General features: G+C 40.1%; 1 protein-coding gene across 5 annotated transcripts in view; it reads left to right on the top strand.

Moving 5' to 3' along the window:
- ANO1 (anoctamin 1) overlaps positions 1 to 19,698 on the top strand; it is a 118,590-nt gene that overhangs the window by 86,581 nt on the left and 12,311 nt on the right. For 3 of the 5 annotated variants that reach the window (XM_071808800.1, XM_071808801.1, XM_071808799.1), the window contains exons 8-17: positions 1,842 to 1,907; positions 2,406 to 2,461; positions 4,011 to 4,052; positions 7,423 to 7,487; positions 8,008 to 8,142; positions 9,000 to 9,160; positions 12,706 to 12,788; positions 15,285 to 15,356; positions 18,070 to 18,144; positions 19,497 to 19,698. In XM_071808800.1, coding sequence (XP_071664901.1) covers positions 1,842 to 1,907; positions 2,406 to 2,461; positions 4,011 to 4,052; positions 7,423 to 7,487; positions 8,008 to 8,142; positions 9,000 to 9,160; positions 12,706 to 12,788; positions 15,285 to 15,356; positions 18,070 to 18,144; positions 19,497 to 19,698 — 957 coding nt within the window. Of the gene's footprint in view, positions 1 to 1,841; positions 1,908 to 2,405; positions 2,462 to 4,010; positions 4,053 to 7,422; positions 7,488 to 8,007; positions 8,143 to 8,999; positions 9,161 to 12,705; positions 12,789 to 15,284; positions 15,357 to 16,921; positions 17,000 to 18,069; positions 18,145 to 19,496 lie in introns of all 5 variants that reach the window. The other 2 variants (XM_065839482.2, XM_065839481.2) reach the window with 2 other exon arrangements.

The raw sequence follows: 19,698 nt of genomic DNA, 5'->3' as shown, positions 1-19,698 counted from the left end.
CAAATTATGTAAGGTGGAAGGCTAAATTCCCTCATATCCAAATTTCTTAACAGACAACCAATAGAAACAAATTTAGGTGAGAAAATTGCATGAACATAGGAGGCAATGTCCGATAACTGTTGGAATCTGTTATAACATTTATGTGCTTACAAGCAGTTAAATAAAACAATGGGAACTTGAATTACAGGTAGTTCTGTTCAATATTGACCCATCGGCTGCTTAGAAATACATCACATAATAGAAGAATAATTATGCCAGAAATTATTTCCATGCTTTGACTTTTCTGTTGAAGTAACAACATACAATGTGCGATTGTTGAGTCCTTATATACACTAAATTTTGGTGTTCAGCCAGTATTAACAGAAGCACTGTTTCCCTGTAGCATGGGAAATTCAAATTACTCTGTGACTTTCAGGACCTTTTTCAAGTCTGGTGCTGGATCGTGTTCATTGGAAATTACGTATTTGCACTCTTGAAAGGGGAAGGTCATAAAGCTCAGTTTGAATTCTTGCCTTGGAGTTGGTTATTCACTTATATTTTTTTTCTCCTTATGTTTTTTTGGTACAGAAATGCAAAACACTTTAGAAATTAGTTGAATAGGGCAGAGACTAAAGGAAAGTGTTGGGATGCCTGGATTATTCTCATTCCAGAATGGGGCAATGTCACGGATTATAGTAATACCTAATAAAAATGTCATTAGGACAGCCCATCCATGGGTCTGCTCTGCATAATTCAATTGAGTCCTTTGTGTTCCAGCCGCAGAACGCTGGGTTACAACCCAGCAAAGGTTGCAAACACATTTGAGCAAACACAGATAATGCTGCAACATTTCTGCCCAGCAGGAAAAAGGCAGCCGCCCGGTGAACACTGCTGTCTTTGTTATTTATTTTGCAAATTTGTGAAAATGTGATCCTGTCTTCATTGTTAAATACCATGTAGAAGTGTACTGTGTAGCTCTTTGGTTGGTCATGCAGCCCTAGAGAAATAGTTTATCTGCTCGCTAGTTATTTCTCCCAGAAGTATGGAAACATTTGCAGAAAATTCATAGCACCGTATAATAAGGCTTTGAAAATTAATGGTACTGCAGGGTAGTGAGCACTCCTGAAGTAGTTCCTCCAGCAGGTGATTAGTATCTAGAAAATGTTAATGAACTTGAAAAATTCTCATTTCAAGAACAATCAAAAAATGTCTCGGTGAAGCTACAGTGAGCTATTTGCTGGTTCGTATTCGCTGTTCCTTCAAATCTGGTCCCCCTCTTTTGTTAGCAATGAACTGATGGGCAACGCGGAGCACGCTGTAGCACATTGTTTTCCTTTTCTTTTTCTGAGTCCTTTTAAATTCTCCATAATGCCAGTGGCCAGATGTTTTTTATTGTTATTATTGGCATTAATCAGCTCAGTCCTGCACAAAGACAAGTACTTGAGTCAGCTCCGATCCAGCACACAAGACGGGTTCCTTGAATCCCCATATCGTCACGAATAACATGGATAACACAACACAACACCTTCCAACATGGGTAGCAGTCCATAATTGGAAGTAGTTTTATTAATGCCAGCAGCTGCAGCAAGAACATTAGCAAAGTCAATGTGCTACAGTCCTCAAAGGTCCGGGTCAAGCCAAGTGATTTTGGGGAATTCAAAGAGCCCCTTGCCATTGTGCTCCTCCAAACTTACCCATTAACTACTCCCAACCCACCTGTAATCTGGCCCCAAATTATGGAGCGATACTAAACCTGGGAAGGCAGGATTCCTCCAAGTCCTTTATGCCACATACCTGATGTAGATGAAGCACTAATTGCTTTCAGCCTCATGCATGTCACTAATAAACGGATGTGTAAACAGGGAAAGGAGAGGGAAGAAAGAAGGAAACTGCCCTTTTAAATAAAAGACGAAAATGTGGTAAATATGGTAAGTATTACGCCAAGGTCTTCGCAAAGGCTTTCCCTACAATTTCTCTAATCAATCTGAAATCTGAATTCAAAACCTTGTGTGGATGATGCGTGCGTATGTGTGTTCCCGTATGCCATCAATTCCAGCCATATTCTTCTTGTGATCGAGCCTTCTGCTACACACTTTCAAATCTGCGGGCTTGCCCTTAAATCAAACTGACTTTTCAGAAAATGTGATTTATTTTCATGGCTAATTTCAAGTCATTGGCTTCTAATTCTTGATTCTCAAATATATATGACTTCCTCTTGCTCTCTGCAGTTTTCTATTTCATAAAATGAATCACGTTTAATAACCTATATGATTAAAAATGAAACTACATGGAAAGGAATGAGATGGCAGAAAAATCTTTATCTGACCAAATGACTGTTATTTTGAGGGAAATCTCCAGGAAGAATGATAAAGTGAGACTGTCTAACCTCAAAATTGTAAATAACTATTACGTCTTTATTTTTCAAGGGATCACCAGTCTGCTTGCCAATGGAGTTTACACTGCTGCGTATCCTTTGCATGATGTAAGTGATGTCAGAATATATTTTACGTGTCTACTATCTGACACCAAGAAATCCTTAATGTGTTACGTATTGATGGCATCACCCCAAACACGAGTGTTTCGGGTCCTGACTTTCTGCTGACTTATATCACGACTGCAGTAAATTCTGGAGGTAGTTTCCATCACTCTGCTTGCTTTTAATGAATTCCCCACCTCTGCTCTTACTTTTGATGATGGTAACGGATGTTTTAAGGTAACGTTGAAAGAATTGTTTTGCTGGCTTAGCAAATGAAATGCTTCCGTTATTTTCTGACCTTCTGCTCCCGAGGTCCCTGGTGTCAGTGCTAGGAAACATATTTATTGTGGGGTGCCAAGTGGCTGGTTCCTTCATCCACATCTCCCTGGTGTTCCCCATGCAAATACAGAGATGTCAGTGACCATGTGGCTGTGGGATCGGTCACCACTGGAGGAAGCACCATATGCAAGAACTTGAAATGACATATTCCGTGGGCCTGGATGTGACTGCACATCACCTTACTGATGAAATCTGCTTTTGAGCAGTTTGGTAAGAGGTCAGGGTGCAGTCAGCTCTAGCGTTCATGAAGAGGATTAGAGACAGGTGGGGAATTTTGGTGGCACTCACACCCAACCTGGGTATCCCCATCCTGCCAGAGCAGAGCAGGAGGTGCACAGCAGATGGATGCTAATGACCTTTTTACTCATTTGTTCACGGCATGACTAGAAATGACAAACACCCTTAGTTTGACCCTTACAGACAGACCTGACAGATGTCAAGGGGACGTGGCAGTCGTGCTGCTCATGATGAGTCTGCAGGGGCCATTGAGCCTGGTGCCAGTTTTCTGGTGTGGGATGGGAAGATGAAGGGTGTCTTCCCAGTTTTCTGCTCCCCTCACTCATGCTGGTTTTACACGGGATCACGAGTGTTTTATCTTGATATAACTGAGACCAGAACAGCCTCTTTTATCTGCCTGATGTTTATCATAAATGTCAGGCACTCCTAAACGACAGCAATGTCGCTTAGATATCCAGAAGGGATAAATAAACTACTTTGAATGTATTTGTCTCACGTCTTTAGACAGCTACTGATAGTCTTGCATATAAGTTATTTATTGTCTTAGTTTACTCCTTTATCGTATTTAAAAATAGCTCCAAATTCAGACCTCAAATCTAATCGGCCCTGAGTGTTTGGAGAGTCTGGATAGGGATCAGCTCTCTCAGCTGGTCTCTCCCCTTTCAAGTGGACTGAGCTGAACCCCAAATACCGTGGCAATACCGCATCCTCTCCCTTGACATTTTTAGGCCACCTTTATCACTTATTCATTCCTTTTTCCCCAGTGACAGACATTATTACTCTTCCTTAATGTGCCTGATGACAGAAGACAAAGTGTGCGATGACAAATGACCTCCTAAAATACAGCATTATTTTACAGATTGCTTTTTCTGGTTTTGATGCATTAAGTGAGTGGGATACATGGGTATGCAAGATGCATAGCGGCTCTGGGCACAACTCACTGAATGACGCAGATTTTCTTTCTTTTCTTTTTTTAAAGGGTGACTATGAAGGTGAAAACATTGAACCTAATGACAGAAAAGTAAGTTGATATAAAGGGCGTTTAACATATTTGTAGGAGTCCGCTGTTGGGCTCTGGACATTTGCTAAGATTTCACAGGAAATACCACAAAAAGGCACTAAATGCCAAGCAGTAGAAGTACAGAGGTACTTTCCAGTGTTGAAATTTGCCCCAATGTGGAGTGCAGTATGGATATGTATATATTACCAAGCTTGATAATGATTAATTTCTTGCCATGTTGGTAAGATTATTGACAGCATTCACGTATTAAATCCTGCCGAAGTTCAGATGATGTATTTTCAGGCCAGCTTAGTTATATTCTGGTATCTGTATCTGATGCAAATTCTGCTTCACTGGAGCGTGAGGATCACAACTGGATGGAGGGGAGGAGGGAGGCGGTAGAAAACAGAAATTGTGATAGGTGAAAACTGAATATTTATAGAAATGAGACATTTTCAGTGAAGCTCTAATGGGTGCTGTTCAGGCAGAGACTGCCCTGTGAACATATTGCCGATGCATTCCATCCCTTCTTGCGTAAGTCTGTGGTTTAAATTGTGTTTTTATTGTATCCATACTGAAAGACATTTGTTTAATGTAGTAAAATGAGTAGGAATTATTCTAAGGAAATACTTCTCATAAGAAAAAGCAAATTTTTCACCCTTTGCAGAAACGTTGATTTCTCAAATTCAACGTGCTGTTACTACATCCTTCCAATCACAGTTCTCTGGAGAAGATAAACCTTTTTTCCATGTATCAGACAAAAACTGAAGTAGAGAGGTTGCAACCGGTTCACTCAGGAGGAGCTATTAAATTGGGGTACCGTAGATGTTGGGTTTTCAGACTTGAAACTTTTGCCTTCCCAGAGAAGTGCTGTGGATCAGCGTGGCCTCAGGTCGTAGGAAAAGCAGATCTAAAGCCCTCCAAGTTGGTCACATCAAAATGAGTAGCCAAAATTAAAGGCATGCTGTGTCTTAAGGTGCAAATGGCTCATGAAAAGACAGCGACTGTTATTCCCCCTCTATTGATTTGTGTTAAAAATACCACATACCTGTCATTTCATTATTAAGCAACACATTGCTCAACCAAAACCAGGGTGAAAGTCCGTGTTTTCTCAAAGCATCTGGATTATCATCTGTTACTAACTTTTCAAACCTCACAAATTCACCCATGTGTTTGGAAATGTTTACTTTGGCTTTTGACTTCCAGTTCCTTCAAATAATCTTTTGGTGTGTTTTGGCACATCCCTTCTGGTTCCTTGAAGCTTTCTTTAATCTAAACCAGTGCTAGGCCAGGCTTGTGCCTTTTTTAACAACAAAATTAAAGATTTGAGGCATGAAAATGAAGTAAATACTGAGGGCTAGTGCACTGGTCTCCTCTAATCATGTCTTTGAAGCTGTGCTTTGAATATCAGGCTGATAAATGTCAGGATAAATGAGGTAATTCATTTGTACTTTAACCACAAATCTGGTTTGAAGTGCTGAACAAAACTGAAACGTGGCACTGGTGCAAAATCTTTTTAGCTCAGTATTTTCTTGATGTGCCTGCCCAGCTTAGATCCCAGAAAAGGGATCTAATTTCCAGCACAAACTTTCCAGCATGTAAAAATGAAGTAAAAAAATAACGAATGGAAGAGTCTTATTTAGTGTACATGGATCATTAATTGTTGATTAATTAATAAAATTAATTAAACAATCATTAATTGTTTCCCAGGCATAGGCAGCTGGCCTTGAACTTTTGGAAAACGTGGTTGAAAGAAACCTAAAGCAGAATAAAATAAAATTTGCAAGAATGTTGGGCTTTAATAAAGGTTTGCTTGTAGGTTTCAGTTTCGGCTCTTACTATTATAAGGAAACTAATAAAGATTAACTATTTTGGGCTGCAAAGGGGAAAAATCCACAATCCACCTGTATTTTTGATGTCGTATTTCTAGAAAAGTAAAAAAGTTGTATATTTTTAATTACCCGAACCGTTTACATGAGAAGTACAGCAGTTCAGCATGGAAAGTTTGTGTTAATGCCTTGGCACGAGAACTGCAGAACTGCTCTAGAAAGGCTGTTCTGTGCGTGATTTCTGTGTGATAAAACGTGGGAATGGGCAGGGGCCAGTCTGCCCGTCCTTGCTTTGCCGCATTTCGCTGGAGAAATGTAGGAGGCTGACACATGTCAAGTCTCTCATGATAAAATAACCTACTGATTTCAGCAATAACATCCTGTTTGGTCTGTTCTTCCATGAACAAGATGAATAATGTTGCCCTCCCTGTAATGATAACTGGTTTGAGGTCTTTGCTCCCCATTGCAGTTTCTACCATAGCTGAACTGGTTGTGCAGCCCCCACCCACCCATGGGGGTTTGTGAAACTGAGCTCTGAATTTTTCTGCCTTTTTACCCAATATTCAGTTAAAAGGAATATCTCAGCAGTGATCAGTTCATGCTTTTACACTGGAGAAAGCAATACAAGAGGAAAAAGGAAAAAGATGAGGTTGTTGCCAGATGAATTAATGAAAACAGAAGTGACCATCAAAGCATCTCCGTGAAATATCAGTAGTTGGTCCAGGAACATCCTGCTACCAAGGTCACGTCACTGGTCAAAGCAGGGAGAGAAGCAGTAAAGGGAGACACGACTTCACAAGCAGATGTGAAGCTTCTCTTCCCCTTGTCCCATGGAGGAAGTGATGGCTGGGTGGCCAGTGACCCCACTTCATCTTCTCCAGTATTTTTTGTACACACACTGATTTCTTGTTCACTCTGTTACCTGATCTGAATTAAGAAAAAAAAAATCAGATCTGAGAAGTGCTATTTATGTATTTTATGAAGTAAAGGATAAGTTGAAGGTCCTGGAGAAACCTATTTTTGTGAGGGATTCAATTTCATAAATCACTAATGGGGATCATGTATTTCCTTGGCCCATATCCTCACCAAAAGGAGGAGTGGAAATCATTGTATTCTTGTAGTTAAAGCTGAAAAGCTCTTAAAATGCAGCCTTGGAGGCACCTTTGCACAGGACCTCCTGATGAATCCTGAATATTAGTACAGTGAAAACAAACTAGTTTATTCCAGTTTTTGCGTTCTTGTAACTCAAAGCATATTGATCTTTCACATCCATTCTTCTAGATACTTCCTACAGATCGTAAAAGCAGGATCTCTCCCCATCCGTGCTATAGTTATCCATTGGTCCTGTTGCTGAAGAGCATTTTAATGTTCTAGAATTTATCGCTGTATCGTAGCATGCCAAACCAACAAATTTCTTTTTAATACTGAACGCAGACTGTGTGTATTAGCAGATGATGTGTTGAAACCACAAAGTGGTGAGATCAGATCCACACGAGCTCTGCGGTTTGCTGGGACCAAAGGAGAAAACGCTTCGGGTTTCACCTTCCCCTTCTGTTTTACAGCTCCTGTGCGAGGAGTGGGCGAGCTATGGGGTCTTCTACAAATACCAACCCATCGACCTGGTGAGGTGAGAGCTCAGCCCTTCACGTTGTGTTTCCACGGGGAAGCGCTGGAGCTGTGCACAGCGATCCTGATGGACTCCACAGAATGAGAAGTTCGCTGGGGGAAAAGGAGTTTTCTATGGGTTTAGAAACACGGCGATGTGTCCCACCTAATGTGAAAGCTCGCAGGAACGTATTTTTAATGAATTTTGTTTGCTTGTGGCAAGAGCTGTGACTCTTTGGAGAAAATGAGGTCCTTCTTAAAGAGGATTAGCTCACAAGAGATCCAAAGATACAAATTTAGGCAGCAAAAACACCGGGGAAAAAAAGTGACTAGTTGGACTGATTCACTTTCATGGTGCATCTATCTCTGGATTAACTCCAAGCATCATGAGAGAGTCCTCTGAGAAGAAAAAAATTCCCACAGGTCACCAGATCTTACTTTCTGCATGCTTAATCCAGCTGTGATTCGTAATTTTAGCCATGTTATATTTTAAGAAATCGGAAACATTTCTCTCTCTCACTTCTTTTTTTAATGTATTTCAGAAAATACTTTGGAGAGAAGATTGGACTGTATTTTGCCTGGCTGGGAGTTTATACACAAATGCTCATTCCAGCTTCAATAGTAGGGATTATTGTTTTCCTATATGGCTGTGCCACTGTGGATGAGAACATACCAAGGTAAAATAGATCAATAAAGAGATTCTGTTATTGCTCAAAGTAAAATTTAAAGCTCAAAGTAAAATTTACCTTTCTCTATAAATGTTTTGTCAGTAATATCTAGGGTGAGCACAGCTGGGTCTGTGTCTCCCAGTTTTTAGGGCTTGTCCTGTGCCAACCAAAGGGTTGGGTTTTTGTTTCCTAACTCAGATCATTATGTTGAAAGAAAGCAACAAAATCCTGCTTATAATAGGTTTTAGTGCCTCCCACCGTAAAATGCTGAGGAGGGCAGTGTGTGACATAAGGATGAATTGAGAATATATGTGGCTAAAATAAGCAGCTGTGGTCAAATGAACAAAATCTTGATGTCCTACTATTTTCAATTTTTTAATGAGTTTCATATTATAATATTTTGAAGCCCTATGGTTTTGCATTATTTACCCTGCATGCACCATCATCTGTAGATGAAAATTACATCATTTGTACAAGCATAAACACTGAGTAACAAAGCAGATAGTGGATATCAAAAAATAGATATCTTCTTTTTGTTCATTAAGATTGCTTTGTACTGCTTCCAACAGCTGAAGAAAGTCAAAGGGAGGGTCACTGTTGCTATTTCGCAGATGGAGTGCAGAGAAAATAAATTGGTTGAACTCCAGTCTCTTGATGCTCAGCGCTTCCCTTGTACCTTATCTATTGCTGTAGTTAGTATTTCAAAACAACAATGATGGTTTTTTACCGCCCTCAGCTATGAGGGTAGTATCTGATGGTTCTTCAGACCAGAAACAGATGCTGAGCAGAGGAGAAAAGATCATTGAAGCATGGAAGATGGAGCTGTACTGACCGTGCTTTTTCCATATCTTGTTGCTTCCTTGCAGTATGGAAATGTGTGACGAGAGAAACAACATCACCATGTGTCCCTTATGTGACAGAACGTGCAGCTACTGGAAGATGAGCTCGGCTTGTGCGACCGCTCGCGCAAGTCATCTCTTTGATAACCCTGCGACTGTCTTCTTCTCAGTCTTCATGGCTCTCTGGGGTAAGAAGATGTATGCCTTCATGTTAAGTTTTTAATTATTTAAAATACAACAGGAAGAAACAAAAGAGATAAAGCAGTGTATTTATACTCAGGAAGTTAATTATATAAAGAACTTCTTTTTTTCTTTCCCATGAAACTGCCACCCCCCAATTTATATTCTGGACTGAAGGCTAAAATTCAAAAAGTTCCTCAAGATGAGTACCAAATGAAATTGTTAAGCATCTGTCATAAAACTGCTGCGTGGTATGTCGAAATTTCATTAACGGGATTGCACAGCTTGCCAAAATAAAAAAATCATCTATTTGCAGAGCCAGCTTCCACTTTAGAACATTACAGAAGAAATGTATTAATGTACTCTGGGGTTGAGGGGAGGGCTCCGCAGGGAAGTGTAATGGCCTTTGGCGTCTCAGGACAAACCAAGATTGATTCTTGAGTGTGCTCCGAGATGCAATTAAGTTTATCAGCAAGCACACATCATGCATGTAGACCACAAAGAGGGAGCTGAGGCATTATAGGTATTTTTTTTCTGATGCTGACTGCTCCTGTACTTTCTTGGCATTTCTGGAGGACTTGGTTACAAATATTAACTCTCCCATGACATCTTTGTGACAGTGTCTGCAGGAATGGTTCTAGAGGGGTTTTCTCCTCCGTGTTGGAGGAGAGATGGGGGCCTCCTTGCTCAGGCACCCCAGCACCAGACATGGGGTCCCTGTTGTCCTCACTGCAGGCCAAGAGGGCCTCATCAAGATAAACTGATGGAGTCCAAAGCCCATGTTTGTGACTGGGAGTCTGATATAGAAAGGCCACAGAGAACAGGGAAATGTGCATTATTCCCCCCAACTTTGACGTTTGATAGCCACATACTCCCAGCATCAGTGACCAAAGCACAAGATGATGTTTGCCCCTCCTGTACACCTTATTGTGAGTTAGCAAACAACCTGTGTTGAATTTTATTTAATCCTAAAAACCTAACCCAAGTTTTTATTCTACTATGTGGGGAAGCATTTTTACATTAAAATTCATCCAAACTGACTTTAGTGCAAATCAGCATCATTTAATTTAGAGCGATGCCTTTTCAACTGAGGTCTTCATTTGAGGTGACTACGTTTTAGATGCAGTGCTAAGAGCTTGTTACCAAGCACCATAAGGAAAAGGATGAGGATGGTCCTGCCAAGGGAGTTTGGGAACACTGGGGAGTCCGGAGTGCTGCAGGTTTGGGGGGGAAATCTGGGAAGTGTGGGGAGGTTGAACTCGACCAGCTTCATAGCAGAGCACAGGGATCACTGTCTTACAGCTCATCTTGCTGTGTAGGGTAGAGAAATGTGATATACCCCCAAGCAGAATGCGGTGTCAGAGACTTTAAATAGTCCGATTCTCTCACATGGCGAGTCAAGTATCAGTTTCAGCCTCCCTTATTTACCATTATTCTGAACCCCACGTGGATCGCAGCACATAATGCTCCGTAGTCCGAAAAGTAACACTCTTTGCCCCCCGTTCCTTAGCAAACAAGTCTGGGTCCCTCCATCCCTTTTTTACATTTTTGGGCAAAATAAGGTAGATTGGCAAAAGCCAGTTTCTGTGCTCCCCACAAAATCCGGCTTAATATCTGAGATAGTTTTGGAGTGGGATGTGAAATTCCTCAAGTTCTTTGGGGTGAACAGAAATTTTTTTGTGTGTTACAAATAAAGGTTGTTTCAAAATGGTCTTGAATTGAGAAAATCTTTGTCAGTTTTGTTGGGTTGTTTTTTAAATGAAATGAGCACTTTAGTTTGTAAGGAATCTATTATCAACAAAAGTTGTCTCTCTCCAAATGTAAGCACATATACAGCCTCCAGTGCCATTTGGGAGCACCTCAGTGTGTGACGTGTTCTTTGGTGACCCAGGGCATCCTTAGCATAGCAAGAAAATTAGCCCAAGTTCAGGAGTATTATTGTGAGCAATCATTTGGCCAAGCTTTCTCTGAATGGGGATGGGATCGTAACACCCTGGAAACTCCACTCACACGAGCATTGAAACAGCTATAGCACAAATCTGAGCTCCAGTCAGAAGTTCAGCATTAAACATGGACTGTGGCCCAGGGCTGTTTGGTATTAAATAGCATTAAAAATGTCGGAGAATCCAGGTAAGATCATCTGGATCGTAACCTTCTGGAATTTTTAAGCTATGCTTACGGCCGCAGATGTACTATGGAAACGCAGGTATGCTCAGCCAAGTGTTGGTGCGTCACCACCTGGATGAGGGCTTTTGCAATGAGTTTCAGACACAGCCTGTTCGTTTTGTGCTGTTGTCAGTGCCACGGAAGGATTTCTAGTAGCGCTAAGCAACAACATTTCATTCATTTTCCGTATTTCTCGCTGTACGTGGGAGCTGCCGAGTCCAGTGCAAGAGCTGTGGCAGCGGGGAGAGGGGAGGCAATTCCAGGACCATGACACAGACCCTCTTAAGATACAGCTACAGATTTACAGGAAGCCTATGGCTTGTAAAGGGGGTCAGTTATGAGTTTTGCACATGAGATTTTCATTTGGAAGGCGAATAAATGTCATGACCGCCGCCTGGTTCCAGTCATGAGGGTGTCCTTTCCCCCCCATTCAACTTTCTTACCCTCTCCCTGCCTCCGTTTTTTCTGGATACGGATGTTTCTGAGCACATCTGTTAATACTCACGATGGGGAAACTCCCCTGGGAACACCATTTCTTGGTAGACTTGCCTCTTTCATAATCACTTATTTATTATACAGCACTGGTGTATTCCCAGCATCTAAATATGTCCTCTGAGAACTTGCTCGGTCTCAGAGACAGACTGATATAGACCGAGATCATTTGTTGGGACTCAAGAATTGCTGTCATGAGGTTTCCTTTCTGTAAGTCTCCATCAAAAAGAAAACACCAGTATTTCTAATGAGAAGAGCCCTTAAAGGTTTTGTCTTTAACAGCCTCCCCCCCTGCAGCTTTCACACTGGCAAGAGTATTTGGGTTTGGGTGTGACAATTAGAGTTAACCATACTGTTACAACTGCTGGATGGATGTAATTACAACAATATAAAAATGCGTTATCTTGATATATTTGAGGGAATAATTATCCCACCAGTACAAGGCTAGTTAAATCAGTCATATTTTGTGTAGATAAAACACAGGTTTGTTTGGAATTACATGCAGGTGAAGCTGAACAATATCATTAGTCGCCTGTAAAAATATTTAAATAAGCCTGGGCATCTGACTTTCTGAAACCCGTTAAAAATTGTAGGCATGTTTCTACATGAAGCTGTGGATGTAACAAACACCCTTTCTTTTAGCTTCCCTAGATAACAAGGTTGGTTCCCAGCACATCAGTATTTCCCAGGTAGACGTTAGTGTTGAACAAAAGAGTAACAAAAATGAAGTTAACTTGGCTTGGTATATGACAGGACATTGCACTTGCTGAGACCTTTTGGAGACGAGAACCTGCAGGTGATGCAGTGTGGCCAATGTGCCTCCTAAGACAAATCCCAAAGGCTGATGCGATTCTTTTGGAAAAATGTCAAAATAATTGTTAAACTGTTGTTTCAGCTGCCACTTTTATGGAACACTGGAAGAGAAAACAGATGCGTCTCAACTACAGGTGGGACCTGACTGGGTTTGAAGAGGAGGAGGTTTGTCCCTTCAGTTCTGACTCTTTGATTTCCACCGTGGCGTTACCGATAGACGTTGCCTCATGGGGAGCTGCTCTTGGGGTGGTTCCGTCATTTAGGAGAAAGGAAAATCTCTGTACATGAACTATTAGAGGTTTTTATAGCAAGGGTATGACTAGTCTGTCTTGTTGCCATAGAAATGTAATTGTATAGCCACCAAATCGAGTCTTTTTAATGTGTGTAGTCAGGTCACACCTAGCAGCGTAGGCATGGAATATACAGCTCAGACCTCACTCCTGGGTTGATGTCAGGGTGCTAACAACCAAGGTCTTAATTCATCTCTCACTGCTGTAAATCAGAAATGAACGTATTGAAGTTGATAAAAGTTACAGCATTATGAAAAAGCACTGAAAAATGCCTATTAACTTTTAACGGTGCAGGATCAAGCCCTGACTTGGAAAATGCCAAAGAAAATATTGCCAGACATGTGGGCTTAGGGCTTTGGGAGGGACACAAATGTGGAGGTGTATTTTCTTTTTATTTGCTAAAAAAAACCAATAAATATTGCTAGCCAGGTTTATACTAAATGTGCTGAACAGTGTGAAGGGGAAAAGGGCCAAATCTGTATGAAATAAAGGCCTTAAAAATTGATGAAATTTTAGAAGGGGAGAAAATCCTCAGCCAGCTGAGAAGCTGTATCCTCTTTTGTTGTTGTTATTTTTAATTTTATTTATTTACGAAAAGGAAAAACACCTTCCTAGATCGTAATGCAGTCCAGTCCCGCAGCCTTGCCATGGCTGGTACTGAATCTCGAGGCGATGGGGCGTGCGGGTCCCTCCCGTTTTCCCATCCTATGTCACGAGTCGTGATAAGAAAACCCCGCTGTGGGATCTGAGCTGGGACCCGTGGGTTGTACAGGCGTTCGCCGCTTTGTTTGCCGGCCAGCTGGCTTTATTCTTTCCTGTTGTTATTATTAAAAGAAGTACGACCGCCCTCGTGATATCTCTAGATGTTCTAAATAGATACACAACAAATATTGCTCACGTGAAAGCAAAACCTCACCAGCCCTGGGTTTAACGCTGTTCTCCTCACCCCCAGAATCTTTCTGTTTGTATTATCTCCTCTTAATACATTTTAGCTCCTCAGTAATATATTTAGACCAACAGCCTCTCTGCTCTGCGCTTTGCCAGATCATACCTATTCAACTGGGAGAGAATATAGGGATTTATTTCCTGGATACTATACCGCTCTTTTATTTTTGGTAACTCGTTGTTAGCACACATGAAAGTAGAAAGGATTAACTGTATCTTTCCGACGTCTCTCCCCTTCATGTGTGAGTTCAGATCTCTAAGACAGCAGCTGTTAATAAAGTATATTTTCTTCTTTGTTTCATATTGTCGACTCTAGATAGATGGGTTTAGCAAAGAATTTAAGCCCCTCCTATTTCTAATCTGACACTTAAGCTAGTATCATGTTCGAGAGTCAGGTTTCAGGTGATATACTAAAACCCAAAGTCTCTCATCTTCTGGTGTTTTCAGGGACACCTACTTCATACAATAATTACAGTAATGTTAATAAATGTTGAAGAACGTAAGAAGTCTGATTTTCCCTGGTAATGTGTAGCCATCCACTGTTCCTATGTTTATTTCAAGTAATTTTTGAACTATTAATCCAATATGATCTGCAGCAGTTCAATAATCAATTTTTTTTGTTGTTTTCTTGTTTTTCGTGGGTTTTTTTCTGGTTTCCTGAAGGAGGCAGTCAAGGTTTGGAAATTTTTGGTCTTTTTTCAATTGCTCCTACCTTTTTCATTACATGCCTACTGATGAATGCCATCTTTTGATCTCCACCTCTTCTTTTTCGAGCATCAGATTTTCTTTAGATCTCCCACTGATTGCTTTGCCTTTACACCCTCCCCTTCTCCACGTGGTCAGACTTTTTTCAGCTCCATTCTGTTTCCCATCCGATGCATAATTGTGAATTCTGAATCTCTTGTGAACATATAATTATCGCAAATTCTGAATCCGTGAATCTTTTGGCTGTCTCTTACTTCTGAGTGTTTCCTACACCCTCTCCTTCAATGCACATGGGTGATCAGTGGATGTTGTCCAAGAAAGGATTAGGGGAAAAAGCCCCAAAGGACAATTTTCTGGGGTCCCAAAGCCAATTATTTTGCATCCTGACGGCAGATAAATGTTTCCCTTCTGAGCTGAGGATCACTGAAATGACAGTTAATGACATGCAAAATCTAATGTTAATCAATTGATGGTATGAACCACGCTGTTTGCGGGTTATGTGTTAAATTTAATCTACAGCTGCTGCTGTAGAACTGCAAATGATACAGGATTTAATACAATTACAATTGACTATCAATTGACATAAATGACATACCAAGTGAATTAGAATTCGGTTAGAAAACTTGGAAATTATCAGGAAATCGCCCTGCAAACAGTTAATATTTAGCTGATATAGAAAATAAATAATTTTGCTTTTAATTAAGCATGATTTATTTCACAGGATCATCCAAGAGCAGAATACGAAGCTAAAGTTTTAAAAAAATCACTGCGAAAAGAACACAAACATAAAGAGGTACGGTAAAAATATCCATTTGTTTCACTTCTGAAAAGCTTTTTAAAAGGAGGCTGTTATAGCAGGCACTGACCCAAGAATAAGAAATAGGTAAAAAATAGTCACTGCACATTGAGGTTAAATTCCAGATGTCTTCAGTCCTAGAGTACATGGGACACTCAGTGTATGCCAATGCACCAGGCCTGATTAAGTCTAGAAATGTCTTTAATTTTAATAATTAGATATAGGAGTGTGGCTTAGGGAAGCTGTTTGAGCCTGATTGAAGGGGCTAACCAGTCAAGTCTGCGAAAACTGTAACAAAACATCTTATTCTGTGCTAGTATAAGTACCTAAAACGTCTCGGGAGAGGTTCCCTGTCTCGCTAGGCGTTTTTTGTAAATAACAATATTACTAGAGCATTAATGAAGAGTAGCAATGCCAATTTCCTTGCCAAATTCCAGCTTCGACAATAACTTTCTGCCTTTTAAAAACAGAACTTCCTCTTCTGTATCTATTACCAGTGGCAGAGGAGTGTGGAACCCTAAATTGGAATTTTATGAAAAATCTACAAAAATACAACTGCAATAACCACGTTAACATTAAATACGCTTTAAGAGACCACGTACATATAGATTGGATGGGCGCTAAACTGAATGTGTCTGATTTTGTCACCTGCTTATACTTGATGAACGTTTGGCCCCTCTTAAAAGATGCTACAAAGCTGATGGTGGTATATTCCCATTAATCTATAGGATGGAGGGTGTAATAGATTCAGTATCACACGCAATTCCTTCCAGCACTGCTTTAAAATCCCTTACAGAAGAAAAGGAATTTGGCTTGCTGCTCTTTCATTGGAACACAAACTTTATCGTATTCTCCTAAAAACCTGCAGCTCTTCGTACTTTTGGGTGTACTGGGAATTCACATCTTAAATGTTGAAGACTGTAGGGACAATTAATGAATGATGGCCTCCAAATATTGGAGTACAAAAGTTGAGCAATTAAGAGGGGGGGTTTTTTGTTCGTTTCGTTTTGGTTTTTTAAACAGGCTATTTATAACTTTTTGGGGTTGTGTTCAGTTTGGATGTTACTAATTTGGGAAACGTGAGAAAAGGAGTTTTTCCTGAAAGACTCGGTAATTATCTTTCATTGGGATCTAGAGTGTTAAAGTTCAAATTCGACAGTTGTAAGACAACTCGGAAATCTTAAAGAAAAAACAGCTAAAGCTAAACCAGAAATTGCTCGTATTTTTTTTCAAGAAAAGTCCAATTAAAACAATTTTTTAGATGGAAAAACTTTTTTGACATTCTTTGACATGAATGGCACAATCCTAAATTAATAAAGGAAAATCCTTTGCAGCATCACTTGATCTGCCCCAGGATTTGGGGAAGGAGTTTGTCTTTTGTTGTTGTTATGTTTTATTAACCTAAAGCTGAAACACAAAGCCTTAAGCAAACTAATAGAGCATTCACTTGTGGCTAAACTGCTATGTACACCGAGTCCGTGGAGAGTATATAGATTAATTTAGCAGTGCTTTGTAATGCTTTATTGCCCGATCCTTTTTTTGTTTCCTTTGACTGCCATCAGAAGCATCGATATTTTCCAGAAGAGACAGCAAACAAATGGAGACAAAGAGTTAAGACAGTCATGGCTGGGGTGAAATTGGTTCTTTTTATTCAAACTTATGAAGAAACTCAAATTATGAGTAATTATGGAAGACACAAATCAATTTGTTTTTGGCTGTTGAACCTTTGTTTAATATTCACATTCAGTTATGGGTTTCTTCCCCCTTCTCCCCTTGTTTCTTCAGCACTTTTGGGGACACTTTCTATGCATTGGGAATGGCACTGCATGGCTAATCTTAGATTTACCGTCCCAGCCTGACGTTACGTTCTGCAGTGGAGCATGGGCCATGTGTTGAAAGAGTTGCTTGCACTTCCCTGAGACAACGTGCATGGAATAAAAATAGAATTTGAGTAATATTTTTATGTTGGTTATAATGCGTGCGTCATCTTCCGCAATGTTCTTTTCGTTGTTTATTTTCTGGTGTTTAGAAACAATTCCTGGCTTCAAAGTTTAAGACTCTAGATGAGCGACTGTGTTCTCAATGACATTGTCATGGCCAAATTCAGGCAGTGGCTGATTGGATTTAGGGTATCCTATAAAGAATTATTATACATGCACATCTCAGCTCCTGTTGGTGTGGTCCATTGAATACCACATGGATAGTCAGGTATTATAGTTTAAAATCACTCATACTGAAGGAATTTTGAGTCTTTTCACATAGCACAAGATCTTCCCTGTCAACTGTGCATTGTAGCGTATTTAATCTAGATTTCAGTGGACAGTTGTGCAACTGCAAAGCTGCAAATGTTAATTGGAGAGGGAGAGAAGGAGGAGAATTTTTCTAGGGAAAGCAAAAGAAAACATTTAAGAGCAGGAGAGATCTTCCTTCATGGTTTATGACAGACTATTTGCGTGTTTCCTTCAAAAAGTATACAGAAAAATCTGGTTTATTTATACTCGCAGTGCAGGCGCTTGACCAATTTGAACCTTGATACGGAGTAAACAATTTGCCTCTGTGGAATTGTAACTGTAAACACTGTCTTTGCATCTTCTAACTGGTTGTGTATTTGCAAGCCTTTTTTTTTCCCCTCCCCTTCTCTTTTTTTGTCACATGCAAAAATACACGCTTCGTCTTTATTACATTTACCCTTTTTCTCCCCAAATTTCAGACAGATAAAGAAAAGCTGACATGGAAGGATCGTTTTCCAGCTTATTTAACCAATTTCGTTGGCATTATCTTCATGGTAAGCATCACCCAGCAAAACTTGAAATTTATGTTACCGAGTCATTGTATAAAACAAAAGTGTTGGAAATGTTAGTGAAACCATGACAGGTTTTATCAGATTGTTGTGGTTTATTATGACTTTTCCCCCGTGAAAAAATTCAAGCATTTTATTGTTTTATAATGTAAAATCTTCTAAAAAAGCTTAAATTTCTACTTTGCTGTCACTTTGCAGTAAAGAAATAAGAATAACTAAATAGGGTAAGGGCAAAATGAGGGCACAGAAATTGAAATTATAACCACCATTGGTGGAAAAAAACTTACAAAGTAGAGAGAGTCCTCTAAAAAAAGTAGTTAGGAAGTAAAAAACAGCCTCATTTTTATACCAAACTTTTTTGAAAGAAATGATGTGGCCAATTGTAATCCTGATTGCAAGGATTTTGAATAAGCCAGTCACATTTGGGGCTATACCATATAACAGGAGGATTGCAAACAGACCACATAATTCAAGCAAGAAGTAAAATACTGATGAGAATGGCCTTTTTCCATTTGCTGATAAAGCATCAGCATTTAAAACAAATTTCAAAGGAACTAATAATAATAATTCAAGACATGGAACTGATTGGCAAATGGATAAAAAGGCTTAAGCCCTTTCCAAATGTAGAATACATCAGACTAACTCAGTTCACTTCTTTGAGGGGGAATAGGGATTATGTTTTTTGATTTGGTTTTGGTTTGGTTTTTAATACTTGTGTTTTTGGAGAATGGAAATGCAGTAAATCTGATATTTTCAGCTGAAGAATTGGTATCTTCTAAGAATTGCATTTTAAAATTATTCCTCTATTTAAGCAATGAAAAGTTGAATAAAATTTTGTGTGCCTTTATGTTGCCATGAAGTGAGTGGATTTAATCAGGTTTAATTTCAGTTTGGAATTATGACACCATAGTGAGCCTGAGTAGGGTATTTGAAGGCTTGTGTGCAGGTTTAAGCTGAAATACTCCCCTCTGCTTCAACCCTGGCTTTCTTTTATAAGAAAGTAAATACCATGTATATATGCCGTTGCTGTTAGGGCTGAAAGGAAGCCCACTGATATTTTTAAAATAAGCAAGTAATTTACATTTAGGTGCCTTTTAAAAAAGCCTTTTGCAGGTGGTAGTGGTGTCATTCTAATTATTTTTTCACGTGATGATCTAATTACTAGTAAAAGAGGATCTTTTCCCACGGTTCATGAAAGTAATCGGGAGCCTTAATGCAGAATGGGGTTGACTCAGGATGTGGCCCAGAGATCCCGTTTTTAAGGTCATTTCGAAGTCCCCAAGGAAAGTATTTAAGGTTAAATCTTTCCTAAGAGGCCGTGCTGTTCTTACTCGCAGGTCGGGCTGACGTTCGCCATCGTTTTCGGAGTCATCATCTACAGGATCTCGACCGCGGCGGCGCTGGCGATCAGTTCGACCCCCTCGGGCCGCTCCAGCGTCAGGGTCACCGTCACGGCCACCGCCGTCATCATCAATTTGGTCGTCATCATCATCCTGGACGAAGTATATGGCTGCATCGCAAGGTGGTTAACTCAGATCG

The sequence above is a fragment of the Patagioenas fasciata genome, chromosome 5 (genome assembly GCF_037038585.1).
Source record: "Patagioenas fasciata isolate bPatFas1 chromosome 5, bPatFas1.hap1, whole genome shotgun sequence".
Classification (NCBI taxonomy): Eukaryota; Metazoa; Chordata; class Aves; order Columbiformes; family Columbidae; genus Patagioenas; species Patagioenas fasciata.
This window is presented reverse-complemented; position numbering and strand designations above follow the sequence as displayed.